Source organism: Primulina tabacum, chromosome 14 (assembly GCF_025594145.1).
Source record: "Primulina tabacum isolate GXHZ01 chromosome 14, ASM2559414v2, whole genome shotgun sequence".
NCBI lineage: Eukaryota > Viridiplantae > Streptophyta > Magnoliopsida > Lamiales > Gesneriaceae > Primulina > Primulina tabacum.
This window is the reverse complement of record NC_134563.1, coordinates 28,039,103-28,050,775: the sequence shown is the minus strand read 5'-3', so window position 1 is coordinate 28,050,775 and position 11,673 is coordinate 28,039,103. Positions and strand designations below refer to the sequence as shown.

The following is an 11,673-nucleotide window of genomic DNA, read 5'->3' as shown; positions in this document are numbered from 1 at the left end:
TACCGAATGTATGCACATTCTAAAACTCATTCCAACACAAAATATACAGCAAGAATAGCTACAACAGACTCCAATGAGGGATGAGCCCATATTAATTAGTGGTCATGAATCTTTTTCACCGGTCAAAACAGATAAGATTATGAGCATGCACGCTTGTTGCAAACAGTAACGTCATCTAAGACGAGAATGCGGTATCAATCACTTGAAATATCGGACCTGTATCAAACTGAAAGTTTCTGAAGCTTCTTCCAGGTCGTGAATCAGAAGGATTCATGTCTGCTACTGCTTTATTTGGCTGGTTCTCCACTGTAGAACTGCCTTTTGCTTTCCAAACCGTAATTCCTGCACCATGGAGATAAAATTGTCGCAGAACCAAGAAAAGGCTGTTTTAGTCATATCAGAGCTCCAAGGGACATTCAAGTAAGGACACAGTCAAAGGAGGGTAGGATTCTCTAAACAGTAGCACATTTGTTTCCCAGAATCTATTTAGAAGTTGCGGCCTCACAGATAATTAATATTACGAGAGAGAAATTGAATTGCAGAAGAGAGGACCTTTTATAGATCTATCTGATCTAGGTGCTATAGGAGGTGGATGCAAAGAGATCCATGACTTCAAAGATCTGCAAAATAATCGTACATTATTATAAAATTCACAATGTCATTGGATTGTTCAAATATTAATAGCGTATGCCAATGTACTTACGCCAAAAAAGGAGCAACCATGTATAGCTTCAGGCCGGTTATCCCACGAGATATGACATCTTCATTTGCTGGTTGAAGATCATCAAGCCGCTGCCATGCAATTTCCTGTAAAACATCATAAAAGGACATAACATGGCTAGCCTTGAACAGTTTTGTTGCACATTCAGAAACATGAGAATTCAAGAATATATAAGTGCAAAAAGGGCAACGGGCTTGCTCATAACATAGAATGTTGATTTTGCTGCCTGATGGAATTGAATTATCCTAAAAATTAAGGTCAGCGGAGCAATCATGAAGACAGCCAAAGAAAATAAATAATCTGTTCTAAAAACCACATTGACAATTCATATTCCCAAAATGATGACCGAATGCAAAAGTTTAGTTTCTCGAGTAGGGAGAATGACATACACTTATCTCTTTTTTAGTGAGAGGAGCGAAAGATGTATCATCTTTCACCCCAGTCACTATGTACAGCCGCACTCTTTGTTGTCCAAAGATCATTTCAATATAGTCGTCTTTGTTTAAAAGTTTGGAGACATCAAAACCTGTTTCCTCTAGGACCTGCATATCAGAAATGATAAAGTAAGATTTGAAATATTAAAATAACGATGATTCTTGACAATGCAAGGGGAAAAAATAGTGACACCATCACTTGCTCCTTCGCGACATTATATGCAATTGAACAGGGAAACATGGCGCTCTTAACCATAATGAGGATATTACATACATGCCTACAATGTAATCACAATTAAATTCCTAGAGCACTGGTGTAAAATATAACTATTACCAATAATCCAAGACCATATAATATACATGAGAAGATGAGCGTACTTCTCTAATGGCACAGTTGTGATCTTCTTCATCTTTGTTCTTTTTCCCACGGGGAAAGCTCCAACTAGTCCCTTTCCATCCTTTCACCAGTATGCACTGTGATATGAAAATATACCAAAAGCTAAAACAAGTTATACGCTGCGGGTGGGGGGATAACAAATAATACTATTAGAAGTATCCAATTGCCCAATTAGTAACACTGCAAAAATCTCGTTTTCAGTCCTTATACGAAGACTAGAAAATAGAATTCCAGGAATTAGTTCTTAATCGGCCACTTAATTCTTTAGGTTAACAGAGCAAATAAACGTAAATAAAGAAAATTTGAACAAAATGGTGAACGCATCACAATATGAACATTCAACTAAGAAAGATCGCAGCGAAAGAAGGGGAAACGATCGACATGAAAAAAGCTCAAACATATTCACCAAATTCACCTTCTCAAGGACTAAATAATGAATAGTAATTACGAGCAAAAGACCAAACCCTTTCATAAGTTTCATCCAGAATGATGGCTCCCGTTACTGGAACTCGAACTTTGTATGATGTGAAATCTTTAAATATGTCATCTATATGAACAACATATGGTTTCAGAACTTCACAATTGTTGAACACTGCAACTTATTAAGGAGCACGGAAATCATCAAATATAAACCATCTTCACATTACAACTGATCCTCCATTCAAGATGAAAAGATAAAAGCACAATCTAACAGAAGAACTCTCTATGATAACTATAAATATATCAAACACAGATCTGATTTTTTCAACTTTGCAGCAAAAATTACCCAACCAGAGGAAAGAATGAAAATGTCTAATAGCTCATGAACAGTTGAGCAAGATTAGGAGCTTAAATTTTTTAGGACTACGATTCTTGACACAATTTATATTCCAGGACTAAAAACAGGTAAAACAGGAAAAGTGAATTTGCAAAGTGATAACAACGCAATCCACTCACACGGATTAAACAAGAACACAAAAATGTTCAACTAAATAGACAAGGTTTAAGGATACACAAAGAAGTAAATTCCTTCAATGTTAAAGACTTCAAAGATGGATTATTTTCAACTGAGTTATCTTCATAGAACCAGTGAGCATACTCCACAAGAAACAGAATCCTCTCAAAAGACTGCTGGTCTTCCTTAGGGACGTTGAGAACAAAACGACTGCAAACAAATGGAAAATGTTTAAACATAAGAAAATACAAATTAAATATTCAAAAATTAGTACAAATTGGGCAAGGACAAAGTATAATGAATTATGAGATTGTTAAGTTGATCTTATAAGCTCCTAAAAATATCTGTGATCCATAGGAATAAAATACTGTTCAAATTGAGCCAATAATTTTCTGTATGCTCAAGAAAATGGAAGAGGGTTTTTGCAACAAGTTTCTTTTACCAGGATGATCGTTTGCCAAGAGAAAACTATAAGCTTTTTAATTTGCACAAACTATCCAATTTGGCAGCCAACAGCTTGAACATCCATCTACACAATTTCTTTTATCATTACCAACTATCAACGAAATTGTCCACGTGAAGAGGAAAAGGTAACACATTTCTTGTGGTTTCCAATCTTCTTGTGGTTTCCAATCCCCATTGGAAAACAAAAACTATAAAATCTTTCAACCTACTTTCCCAGATGATGATTCCCCAAAAAAGATCTTTGGCACTGTAGAAATATCGCCTAAAATTACAAAAAGTAAGCCAACAATTGTAACGAACCGAACAACCCACAAATACTTCAAGACAACAATTTTGCTTGAATTCTTTGAAGGTATCACTTTCTTCCTCGTTGACCCTCAATATTAAGAGCAATTACTTCTTTGAGAGAGAATGCAGAAAATCAACTGACCTAAAACTGTAAATTTGAACACGAACCAATTAAAGCCTCGGAGTACATTAACACATAAAAATAAATACCTGCAGAGATCGTCAAGAAGTTCTTGAGGAGGGAGAGCGTTCTTGTAAGGAGCGCTAGAAGATCGATTCAGCCCACCTGACATTCTTTGTTCATCAGTCTTGTCTTAACCCTTAAGCTCCCTCTCGGCTTGTTTCAGGTTAAATTTCTTTTATTTATATATATAATATTATATATTTTCTTTTAATCGTTAAATGTGATAATTTAATAAAATATATACAAATTATACATAACCAAAATCAAATAATGACGTCATATAAGCTTAATGATATTTCCACACTTAAATTAGATATATTGGTTAATTATAATCTATAATCTATAATAATATTTAAAATATTAATAAAACAAGAGGATAAAATACTAATTAATTTTGATGAAACCTTTTTTTTAATATCAAAATCGTCCATTTACATATTTAACGCTAATGCATATTTAAAATTTCATAATTTATAATCGTAAAAAAAAAATCAATTTACTAGATCATTTGATATTTAACTTTGTAAAATATCATAATTAAATCAAATATTTCAATTTAAAATTTTGTTAACTATGTGTGTGCATCTGGTCATTAATATACATTAGTTATTCTGCACACGAGATGTGTGTTTAGTCTTTTTTATAATTATCGAGATATTAAAATAAAATTTGACAAATTATCGACGACTAAAGTGATATTTGAATTGTTGAAATTAAAAATAAAAAATAAAAACAAAAATGTAATATTAATATCACATAAAATCAAAATTCGAAGAAAAAATCGGTGTCCATTTTTGTTTGTATTAGGCCTAACCTTATATATGGTATAGATTTATTATATTACATGTAGTTAACAAAAATTTTATCTTCACGCAACTTTCGACTTTGAATTTCACATTACTATATTCTGCTTTTGTCTCTTATGAGTGTAACGCAAATTTTTTTATTTAGTAAAATCGCAAAAGAAATACCGATACAAATCGAATTTTTTGAAATTAAATGAAGTTTTGTGTATACAATCTCTAAATGATCCCTTGATTATTCTCTTCAGTGACGATTTCTTGTAGAATTTGAATTTCTTGAGTATTTGATTTTCGTAGAAGATGGTTTGATTCTTCAATAACGTTAATTCAATGGGTCAAAACCTTGGTATTGAATTAACCTTCGAAATTTAAGAAGAAGGTGATGAGCGCCTTGAATCGTACCTTGAATTTGTTGATCTTCAATTTGATTAAGAACAAGATCCTTCTGAATCTGATGAATTTGAGTAAGAACACGATGAACGCCTTGAATCACGTCTTGAACTTTGCTGATCTTCTTAAGTTTGAAGAGCTTGAGTTGAGAGAATTTATGTTGAATTCTTCTCTACTTCTTTGCCTTCTGTGTTGTGTTTTTCTTGACCCTCCGCCTCTCTATTTATAGTCGAAGGATGCAAATTCTTTCCATTTTCATTTGATGAGGTGTCGTAATTTGATTGGCCCCTCATGATTGATTTAGTGATTTACTAAAATGATAGTATTCTCTTCTCTTTAGTACAAGATTTGCAACCTTGATTTAAAATCTTAATTTTCTCATAAAATATATTAAAATATCAATTAACTATTTATTTTTTTTAGGAATCTAATATCCCAATAAATAGATTTTTTTTATATTTAATATTATTTTGTACTTGCCATAATTTTATGATCAACAAATTTATATGTCTACAAATGCCCCTTCAGGACTTATTCACGAAATGATTTTTTTTTGAGTGAACAAGTCACGAGAATTTCTTTGTTGAAGTTGGATTTTTTTTTTTTTGCATAAGTTTGGATATCTGATATAAATATGACCACTTTTTCTTGCTTGACTTTATTTCCACAGTTCTCTTCCCCATCCTTTTTTTTTCTCGATTTCCTTCCTCCTTTCTTTTTTTGACTTGTGTTATTTTCTTCTTCCTTTCTTTTTTTTTTATTTCTATATTAGTAAATAAATTTCATCCTTCTTCGTACAAATTCTTATTCCAAATTTGCAACTTTTCCCATAATTTTTGTCACCTAGATTTTTTTTTCCTTACTCAAACAAGCGAACGATGGGAATTTTTTTTTTCCTATTTGCATGCACCATCTTCAACTATAAAAGATAGAAGCACTAATACATAAATCTCCTTCTCTCGATCAAAGCACAGGTACGTATGCTTTCTCAACCTTTTCGATTATTCATGCCTTCGATTTTTTTTTTTTTTGTTGCACTGCCGCTTCTTTTCTTTTCACGAATAGCATGGGTATTGCCTCTAGTTTGCAAGCCATCGGTTTTAAACAAAGTGCAGTGTTCAAATATTAAATAAGATGTGAACTGATTTTACACCGCACTTGACACGTACACCATGGTGGTGGAGGCTTACTTGGTCTCATGTATTTTGCCACATGCTTTTGTTTTTGAATGGCACGTAAGTTTACTTGCATGTAATCTTATTTCAAAAAAGTTGCCTTGCATTAACCTTTAATCATAGCTTGATTAACATAAGTATCCAGAAGATTTGGAAAACTAGGAGAAATATTTAATCGTGCTTATGAATGACAAGTAGTTGTTGTATAGGCACTTGGTTCTTTCATACCTCAAATCGTGAGTTCGGGTTTCGGCACATTAAAGGTTGGTGAAGAATGTAATTAACAACAATTGTTTACTCAGATTTTTCTTTCTTGTTCGAAAACATTTGTTGCATACCGTAAGAAATACATTGCATGAATTAGCATTTTTCTTGGTTTCTTGTTTCCGAACAGATTTCCTTGTCAGCATTTGATTTTTCTTTGATTGCTGGTTCTTCTTGTATTATGCAGCACAATGGTCTTCTTCAAAGATATATCATCTTCTTCCGACATTCAACGCTTGGTGATATTTGACGACGATAGTCAATCCGAAGAAAAGGGCACTATCTTGGTCGTTGATGAGCCCGTAGCCGGTCATTACACAAAGTCATGGCCACAGTTGACAAACCCATTTTACACCGATGAGTGATCCATCGAGACTCCCTTCAACAAAACTTCTAAAGTTTGGACTTTACGAGCAACTCACCATCAACAATCAAAAGAGCATATTTCTTTACCGTCATTGGGGCGTCGGATCATTGAAGGCAAGGCGACGTGGGATGATACACATCGATTCATTGGCGAGTTTTATTATATTAAAGGCGATTGGGAGTGGACTGAAGACGTTCTTAGTCGGTGTGATCACAGGCTTCGAGCGGCACAAATATATGATCCAGTGTATGCTTCATTGTTCACGTATGATCGAAACACAAATATCATGAAGGCATTTTGTGAGGCATGGTGTCCAGTAAACAACACTATGTTGACTTCACTTGGAGAGCTTTCTATATCTTTGTGGGATTTACATTCTTTATCGGGTCTCCCTATCACCGGGCATTTGTATGACGAAGTTGTTCCTAGTGCCAAAGAGCTTACCGGCGTTGATGAAGCGGGCAGTAGATTTTTTCCTCGTTATTGCAACTACTTGTTTCATGCTTATCACCTACTTCGCGGGAGTTCAAAAGGCGAACCGCATCCTTATGTGACCATCGACCAGTGGGTTAGATTTTGGTTCAAAAATTCTTTACGGTATCATTCTCCCCCTCCACGTAAAGATAAAAAGACAGTGCGCCCTAAGTCTACATATAACCCCCTTGGTGACCTCAATGTGCATGAAGGCTGGTCCATCACAGAGAAGGCTATATTTTCGAAGCTTGGTATCAAAGATAACTCAATAGATGAGACCTACTTGGTAGCATATTTATCTTGTTGGTTATGTGCATTCATTCTTCCCCTTGATGATGCTAACACAATCTGTCCGAGTACTTTCAAAATAGCAAGCATTATGGCCAATGGTCGTAAGCGAGCTTTTCTGGAGAATGGGGTGCAAAATACTATGATCCAAGTGAAGCTCGCAAGAAAATTCACAAAGGAGATTTTGTTTCTTGGACCTGCACCATGATCCCTAGAGGTAAAGACTTTTTGTATCTCGATAATGGAAACGCGGAGGAATTTGAGCAGATTTATTTTATTACTATCCGTTCCAGTTATCTGTCTTTGCGTCAAGGAGGTCATTTCAGTCGTCAGTTCGGATTTTATCAAACAATACCCGGGTTCTTACTCGAGATATTCGCAGAGCTTCTTTGGAGGATGGACTTCTTTATTGGCGTTTGTGTGTTTTATCCAACTCCATGTCTAAGGTGCGATTTCCTTCTATACCCCCAAATGCGAAGAAATTTTGCTCTGATGAGTACAAGAAATGGTGGGCTGCAGTCCATAGAAATTACTTGAAGAAAATATTATGTCTCTCACTGTGTCATCATATGAAAACTCGCAAGAAGGCAAAGCGTGTGATAATGGGGATGACTTTCTTGGGGAGGATCCTCTACATATGCCATCAAATACTTTTCTTAAAGAACACAATGTTCGTGCCATTGAGCTTCCTGCTTCTAACAAGAGAAAAAAATCTTGAAGACAGTGAGAGTAGCAATGCAGACTACCATTGGAAAAGAACCAAAAAGGACTCTGACCCCTCAAATCAAAAAGTCATTGATATTGACTGTGCAACTGGCGATCCGCAACACATGGGAAGCTTTGTGGGAGAGGTGGGCTCCATTTCTTATCTTATTTTAGCATAATAGTCTTCATAAAATATTTTCTAACTCCGCATTTTTTTCTTTTAGTTGGAGCACGAATTGTTGAACGATGATATTCGAGGTTCGCAAGATAGTCAAAGATCAGTTGCAATCCTTTCAGATGGTGACACAATATCAAAGAAGAGTTCTATTTCAACAATGCCCAACGTTGTTCCTAAACCTGTTGCACTTGCTGTGTTTGACGGAGGAAAATTTTTATTTGATCATCAAAAAGGACTTCCTTCAGAGATTGTGGATGGACCTTTGTGAGAAGATAACAAACACATCAATTGATTGCATTTCTTCTCTCAAAGATGATGTGTTCCTGGTGCTTGGTACAATGAAGAGCCTCAATGGTTTTGATTTTTCTGGTTTGGAAGAGTTGTTAGGATCCCTTTTTGACAAAGCTGCTGCTTTTGGTGAAGCTTGGTCGAGATCTTCCGAAGAGGCTGCTAAGGAGGCTCTTGCACAACAATTAAGTGAAGCAAAAGATCGTCTTGATAAAGCCAAGACAAAAGAGATCAAAGAGGCAAGCCAAGCCAAATCCACTCAGGAGGGTTTGGAGCACATTGTTAAGGAGCTTGGTGATTTAAAGAAGCGAAAAAAACTCTTATCTTCTTCCTTGAAGAGACAACAACGATTGTTTTCCAGTGCTCAAGAAGATGTTCATATGATTGAAGCAGAGATCATTGGGATTGGAGATATCTCTCCATTGGATGACGAAGCTATTGAGAATTTGAATGCGTCGAAGACCCGTCTAGAAGCTGCCAAAGAAGATTTGAAGAAGTTCAATCTTTTTGTTTAGCATTTGATTAGGACATTCTATTTTCTTGCTGCTTTATGTGATGAGCATTATTTTGAAAACACTTAGAAATTTATTTGTCTCTGTTTTTTTTGGTCGTGCTTACTTTTCACTGAATATATTAAATAAATTTGTTATTCCATGTGAAAAGAAAACAACAAATTAATGAGACTATACTTAGAAAATATCTAAGTTGTCTACGTACCCAACAGAGGGATCCAGTCATAACGTAGTTCGAAAAATATGGTAATTTGTTTTGAGGGGGGTGCCGTGCACAGTTTATACTCATGCGAGCCAGGAGTTGTTTTTTTGGTTTTTTTTTTTTGTTTTTTTTATGCATAGTAGCGCTTCAAGAATTTCCTGTTTATTGGACCGATTCTTAAACCATCTTCAGCCACTAGCTTGTATGCACCATTGGTATATATTTCTTTGACAACATACGGGCCATCTCATTTGGATATGAATTTGTTCCCAGTTCGATGGGTGGTGATGATAGGCCTTCTCATTGCGAGCACCAAATCACCAACTTGGAATGAGCGTGATCGTACCTTCTTGTTGAATGCCTGAGAAAGACGGGCTTGATAACACTCAAGTCTTTGTTGCGCTTCAAGTCTTTTCTCATCGAGAGCTTCCAATTCCTCAAGGCGCAAACGTGCATTCTCTTCCTCTGTCAAGCTTTCTTGCACGGCCATTCTCAGTGACGGAATTTGTTGTTCAAGGGGGACGACAGCTTCCACACCATACACTAATGCATAAGGCGTCGCTTGAGTAGGCATTATGTAAGTAGTCCTGTATGCCCATAAAGCCTCTCCAATTCTCTCATGTCAGGTCCTTTTTTGATTTAGAAGTTATCTTTTTCAACAGATTGCATAATGTCTTGTTGAAAGCTTCAGCTAGGCCATTAGCAGCAGCGTAATACATGGAAGACTTTCTTTGATTAAAACCGAACTTCTCACAGAGTTTGTCAATTAAACTATTGCAAAAGGGCTTTCCATTATCTGTAATCATATATCGAGGAATCCCGTAGCGGTAGATAATGTGGGTGCGGATAAAATTGGCTACGTTTTTTTTTCACTTCTTTGAGAGGCACTGCTTCCGCCCATTTGGAAAAGTAGTCTATTGTCGCTAAGATATACAAATGTCCATCAGATGACTTAGTCATGGGCCCTACTACGTCTAAGCCCCATGCATCAAACGGCCAAGAGGCTACTGTAGGATGTAGTGGCTCAGGCGGCTGGTGAATGAAATTTGCATGGTACTGACAGGCTTGGAATCTTTGTACATAATCCATGCAATCTCTCACCATTGTTGGCCAGTAGTAACCCACTTCTTTTTATCCAAAATGTAACTTTGGGCCTGACTGATGAGCACCGCAAATTCCGGAATGGAATTCCTCGACGGCTTGGGTGGCTTCTTCATCTCCTAAACAACGTAAGAATACTCCATCAAACGAACGTCTATACAAGGTACCCTTGAAGTAGATAAAACGAGCTGCACATCGTCGAATGTCTATCCTTTGACGTGGGTCTTTTGGTAGCTTTTCGTACTTCAGGTAATCAACAAACGTCTGACGCCAATCTTTATCCTCAATCTCGAGCACTTCGACAATATAACTATCACCTTCCATTTCTTCATCGCTTTCATCGTCAAATAATGGTGGTATGACCCAACTCTTACAAATTGGTACACAAGCCTCATCAATTGGCATGGCAAGTGTGGAAGCAAGTTTGGCAAGCACATCGGCTTGCTTATTATTATTTCTTGGAATGTGCTCGATTTCTACGTCACCAAGTCATCGCATAAGCTTCTTAGCATAATTGCAATATGGGAGTAATTCGGGCTTCTTGACTTCATATGATCCAAGTAATTGATTGACCATTAGCTGGGAATCTCCGTACACTTGAAGACGTAGTTGTTTCATGTTGACCGCATTTCAAGTCCAAGGATTAGAGCTTGATATTCAGCAACATTATTTGAGCAGTTTTGAGTCAAAGAAAATGAGTACGACAACACCTCCCCTTCAGATGTGACAAATACAATTCCAGCACCTGGCCCCTTCTTTATGCGCAGCTCCGTCAAAGTACATCTTCCAAGGGGGAGCAACTTCTATCACAAGAACATCTTCGTCTGGAAAGTCAATAGACAACTCCCAATTGGCAGGGATTGGTTGATCTGCTAGGAAGTCAGCTAAGGCTTGCCCCTTCACAACCTTCTGAGGAATATATATAATTTCGAATTGCTGCAATTGAAGATACCACCTTGCGAGCCTGTCAGAAAGAACTGGTCTTGACATAACATATTTTAATGGGTTCGCTTTTGAGACAAGACGAACAATGTGGGCTTGAAAGTAGTGTTTTAGCTTTTGAATGACGAATATAGGGGCTAAGCATAACTTTTCTATTGGCGAGTAGTTCAATTCATTTGACGTCATCATTCTACTCAAATAATATAATACACTTTCCTTCCCGTCGTCATTATCTTGGGCCATTAAAGTTCCAACAGAACATTTCTGAGCAGTGATATAGAGAGTTAATGGACGTCCGGGAATTGGAGCAGCCAGCACAAGAGGTTTCATCAAGTAAGACTTGATGTTTTCGAAAGCACTTTTGCAAGATTCATCCCACTTGAATGGAACTCCCTTTTTCATGAGGTGACTAAATGGTTGACATTGACCGGCCAGATTTGATATGAACCTCCGGATATACGCTAATTTCCCTTGTAAGCTTTTTAGCTCGTGGATATTTCGGGGTTCAGGCATTTTTAAGATCGCATGAATTTTGCCTTGCTCAATTTCGATCCCTCGCTG

At 36.5% G+C, this 11,673-nt stretch overlaps 3 protein-coding genes across 3 annotated transcripts; 1 reads left to right on the top strand and 2 right to left on the bottom strand.

The window, feature by feature from the left end:
* On the bottom strand, positions 1-3,598 carry LOC142525288 (mRNA-decapping enzyme subunit 2-like). Its single transcript, XM_075629531.1, has 8 exons — positions 3,450-3,598; positions 2,545-2,696; positions 2,017-2,144; positions 1,534-1,629; positions 1,111-1,263; positions 704-807; positions 553-620; positions 1-342 (listed from the first exon to the last, which is right to left on the bottom strand). Exons 1-8 carry the CDS (start codon positions 3,530-3,532, stop codon positions 176-178), a joined length of 951 nt encoding a protein of 316 aa, XP_075485646.1. The 5' UTR covers positions 3,533-3,598; the 3' UTR covers positions 1-175.
* Positions 3,599-7,544: 3,946 nt separating this feature from the next.
* On the top strand, positions 7,545-9,101 carry LOC142525138 (uncharacterized). Its single transcript, XM_075629310.1, has 2 exons — positions 7,545-8,035; positions 8,114-9,101. Exon 2 carries the CDS (start codon positions 8,136-8,138, stop codon positions 8,868-8,870), a length of 735 nt encoding a protein of 244 aa, XP_075485425.1. The 5' UTR covers positions 7,545-8,035; positions 8,114-8,135; the 3' UTR covers positions 8,871-9,101.
* A 215-nt stretch (positions 9,102-9,316) lies between these two features.
* Positions 9,317-9,643, bottom strand: LOC142523895 (uncharacterized). The gene has a single exon (XM_075627629.1). It carries the CDS (start codon positions 9,641-9,643, stop codon positions 9,317-9,319), a length of 327 nt encoding a protein of 108 aa, XP_075483744.1.
* Positions 9,644-11,673: the final 2,030 nt, after the last annotated feature.

What these genes read in the sequence shown, in the direction of transcription:
- LOC142525138 (XM_075629310.1), top strand. Translation starts at nt 8,136, where the DNA reads ATGATATTCGAGGTTCGCAAGATAGTCAAAGATCAGTTGCAATCCTTT.
- LOC142525288 (XM_075629531.1), bottom strand. Translation starts at nt 3,532, where the DNA reads ATGTCAGGTGGGCTGAATCGATCTTCTAGCGCTCCTTACAAGAACGCT. An exon ending in ATGGTTGCTCCTTTTTTGGC is followed by an intron (nt 621 to 703) that starts GTAAGTACATTG and finishes ATTATTTTGCAG; the next exon opens with ATCTTTGAAGTCATGGATCT. An exon ending in ATCAGATAGATCTATAAAAG is followed by an intron (nt 343 to 552) that starts GTCCTCTCTTCT and finishes TCCATGGTGCAG; the next exon opens with GAATTACGGTTTGGAAAGCA.
- LOC142523895 (XM_075627629.1), bottom strand. Translation starts at nt 9,643, where the DNA reads ATGCCTACTCAAGCGACGCCTTATGCATTAGTGTATGGTGTGGAAGCT.